The 3757-nt window shown below is 53.3% G+C and overlaps 1 protein-coding gene across 1 annotated transcript in view; it reads right to left on the minus strand.

Annotated features, from left to right (window-relative positions):
* Positions 1–3757, minus strand: part of STAB1 (stabilin 1) — a 61001-nt gene that overhangs the window by 30746 nt on the left and 26498 nt on the right. The window contains exons 21-25 of the mRNA XM_027837274.1: positions 3412–3498; positions 2763–2874; positions 1003–1189; positions 787–880; positions 275–433 (exon numbers count right to left, since the gene is read on the minus strand). Of these exons, the coding sequence (XP_027693075.1) occupies positions 275–433; positions 787–880; positions 1003–1189; positions 2763–2874; positions 3412–3498 (639 nt within the window). The remainder of the gene's footprint in view (positions 1–274; positions 434–786; positions 881–1002; positions 1190–2762; positions 2875–3411; positions 3499–3757) is intronic.

The following is a 3757-nucleotide window of genomic DNA, read 5'->3' on the forward strand; positions in this document are numbered from 1 at the left end:
CAGCTCTGCCATTCCGTGTTCCAAGCTCCCTCCCAGCTCTGCCATTCTATGTTTTAAGGTCTATTAGAACATTCTCTCTTCTTCTGTTCTATCTTCTAACACTCTGTGTTCTAGTATTCTCTGCTGTTATAGTCTTCAAGTTGCTGGGCAGCAGGAGCCCAAGCCTCTAGGCCCTGTCCTATGGTGTGACTGTCCTGTGGTGCTGGGGATGGCCATTTGGCAGTGGGCAGGATATTGGGTAAGCATCTTTCCAGGGTTGTGCCCCTGTCCCTACCTGTCCCGGCCCGATATAGTTGCAGTGCGCCTCCACGTGGCAGCTGCCCCGAGTCTCCTCCTCACATGGGTTAATGGCGACACAGACTTTGCCGTCTCCTTTCCAGCCTTTGTTGCACACACATCGCTGGGGCTCTGAGACGCCCCTGATACACTGGGCCTAGGGGAGCCATGGGGAGGCCTTCTCAGGGTTGCAGAAAAGGTCACCTCCACAACCCTGCTGGAGCCTGTGCACAGACCAGAGCCCAGGGGCCTTGGCAGCCTAGGTCCTTTCCCTAACTCAAGAGTTTGACCCACACACAGCTCCCCCGGGTAGGACTAGCCTCTCTCTTCTATCTAGATATCGATGTCCGTCCCTCCCATCTTTGTAGGCCTTCTCTTTTGGGCAGCCCTCCCCCATCTCTTAGAGTCCTTGTGTCTCCTCCAGGTCTCAGGCCTCAGGTCCAGGCCCATGAGTTCAGCAGGGAGAGGCTGGGAATGCCCTGAGGAAAAGGGGACAGGAAGGTCACTAACGTTCTCAGAGCAACCGCCTCGATCCGGTTGGTCACAGGGATGCCTGACCTCACAGGAGAAGCCATCTCCCTTGAAGCCAGGGGGACAGACACACCTGAGGAGAGTGGAGAGCAGAGGGGTCAGGGCTCAGGAGAGACCACATGACTGGTGGGAGAGATTGGGAGAGGACACGTGGTAGAAAAAGTAGTGTGGGCTTAGGAATGGGGTTGGACTCACCTGGCACGGCCTTCAAGGGTAACACAGCGGGCACGGGGGTGGCAATGCTGGGCCAGGCCAGTGGGGCCACAGTCGGCTGAGGACTCATTGCAGAAGGGGCCAGTGAAGCCCTTGGTGCACGTGTCCCTTTGACATACACCCCCACTGCCTGGCCGATTGTCACAGATACCATGGACACATCCACACTCTGGAAGGGAGAGGAGGCAAGAGAGGTGGAGAAAGGGAGGAGGCCGTGAGCAAGAAACTCCCCCTACCCCACGTTTGTCCCCTCCCCCATCCCCTGGTAGCTCTGTGTCCAGTGGAGGGCTCCTTCTGCTACCCCACCCTAGTACCCTTGGACGAGTGAGGAATTCAAGGCCAATGGGGAGAAGGAACCAGGGTAATTGACATGTTTGGTCTGACTCCTTGGTGGCTGGTGACCTACTCCTGAGGTCTTCCTATCTTCTCTCTCCAATTCAAACAGGTGTGTGTAGATGTGTTTGTGTGAACGTGTGCATGAGTCACACCGGATGTTTGATTTTGTAGGCTGGAGATTTCAAGCCCCCCATTCTACTGTGTCATCTACCCCTCCCCCCACCCCTATACACACACACACACACACACACACACACACACACACTCACACTCACACAGTCAGGAAGTTAATGTCTGACTGAAATCCTCCCTGCTTCAGCAAAGAGTCACAAGATTCTGAGTTAGAAGGCTCCTTAGTGGGCATCTGGGCCAACCGGTTACTGAACCCCCTCAACAGGATCCCTGACAAATGGCCATCCAGTCTCTACTAAAACACCTCCAGTGATGGGGATCTCACTACTTCCCAAGGCATCTTTAGAAAGTTCTAAGTAGAAGTCAGCTTTCCTTCCTATCAAGCTGAAATCTGCCTCTCTTCAGCTCCCATTAGTCGCTCCTACTTCTTCCCTCCTGGTCACGGCAGCAGAGGTCTGATCCCATGACAGTCCTTCAAATACTTGAGGACAGCCATGGCATCTTTGCTAAACCTTCCCTCCTCCAGGCTGAACATCTCTGACTCCTTTAGTGGATGCCTCTGTGATAAAAGTGCTCATCATTTCCCACCTGGCTACTTTCCTGAACTTCTTCAGCTCCAGAAACAAACTCATGCCTCCTCAGTACACCTCTCCTTCCTGTCTCCCTCCCTCTGGTTGGAGAAGGTACAAGCAGACCTCTGGGAGCTCCTCCCTAATCTGCCACCATTTAAGGAGAGCAGCCAGTGATTTCTCCTCATGTCCCACCCAGCTTCTTTCCTAGATTTCATTATCTTCAGAAACTTTTCATTCTGCAAGATGAAATCAACCCAGAAACTCACACCTCCTCAGATCATCTCCCAGCCCAGCACGACTTCATCCTATCCCCTAAGCTCTTTCCCCTACATTAGACTGTGAGCCTCTTTTTATGTGATATCTCCCCCTTTTGACTGTGAGCTTCTTGAGGGCAGGGCCCATGTTGTGTTGTGCCTTTCTTTGTATCCCCAGCTTAATCCATGTGGATTGATTATTGATTAATTGATCTCGTCCCAGCAGTGTTGCCCTCCCATGAGGACTCTAGCTTGTCTGTATCTTTCCTACAAAATGCTGCTTCAAACTGACCCCAAGTCTCTTGACTCTCCCTTGTTGCAGTTTTTCCTCTGGCTCTGACTCTTCGGTCTGCCAGGGGACCCCGCTTCTTTGGGAGGGAAAGGATGGAATCTGGACCCTGGGCACTGGGCTAGATCAGGCAGGGTGGTCTGGGCAGGGGGCTCTGACCTTCCTCACATTGTTCTCCATGCCGGTTGGGATCTGCACAGACGTGGCAGGCGATGCCCTTGAAGGCTTTTAGGCACACACAGGCCCCATTGCCCTGGATACCATCACTGCACTGAGAAGGGGAACCAGGCTCAGTCTGGGGCTGCCCCCCAGCCCCTTGGGCCTCAGGGGCTGCCCCCAGCCCCTTGGGCCTTTTGTTGTTTCCTCTCCCAGAGAGGTCCCTTCTCTCCCCATCGACTGTCTCCGACCTGTTCCTTCCCCTCCAGTCTAACCCTTCATCCTCCTGTCTTGCTCCCCTCCTATCCCAAGCGGGATCTGTGGGGCCAGGCAGTGAGGATGGTGAACTGCTGCGCCAACTGTGTGCGACCTCATCAGGGAACTAGGAGGATTACATCCATCTCCTGGGATGGGAGAAGGCAAGACTGTCAGAGAGCTGGATTAGGGTTATTGAAAGGTAGAGGGAAAGCTGCATAATTCCTATTCCTATTCTGATGTCCAGGGTCAAACTCAGTAGTTGGGGAAGATGAGCCCCGAGAGAGAGAGACCCTCTGAGCTATTGACTGGAAGGACTGTGGTTGGCACCCTGAGCCAAAGTCATAGTAGCCCCATCCTAGTTATAGGTGCATGCGAGGGAATGATTGAAACTCACATTGCCTTTGCCGTAGCAGGGATTCGAGAACCCCCCAGGACACTGGGAACAGTCAGGGCCAAAGAAGCCTTTACAGCAGCCAAGGTTCTGTAAGAGACAGAAGATTTCCACTCTTCAGGGCTAGGGATCAGAATAAGCCTTTGGAGTAACCAGCCCTGCTTCCCAGCCCTATTCCTTTGGGACTAAGAGTAAGGAGTCTCTGTTAGCCCTGCGTCCCATTTCCGACTTTGATACTAATTCGCTGTGTGATCTTGGAGAAGTCCCTTTCCCATTTTCCTATCTACAAAAGGAGGGCTTGGGTCAACTGTTCTCTAAGATCAACTCATCAGGCCAACCAGCATTTATT

The sequence above is a fragment of the Vombatus ursinus genome, unplaced genomic scaffold, assembly GCF_900497805.2.
Source record: "Vombatus ursinus unplaced genomic scaffold, bare-nosed wombat genome assembly UNPS02014820.1, whole genome shotgun sequence".
Taxonomy (NCBI): domain Eukaryota; kingdom Metazoa; phylum Chordata; class Mammalia; order Diprotodontia; family Vombatidae; genus Vombatus; species Vombatus ursinus.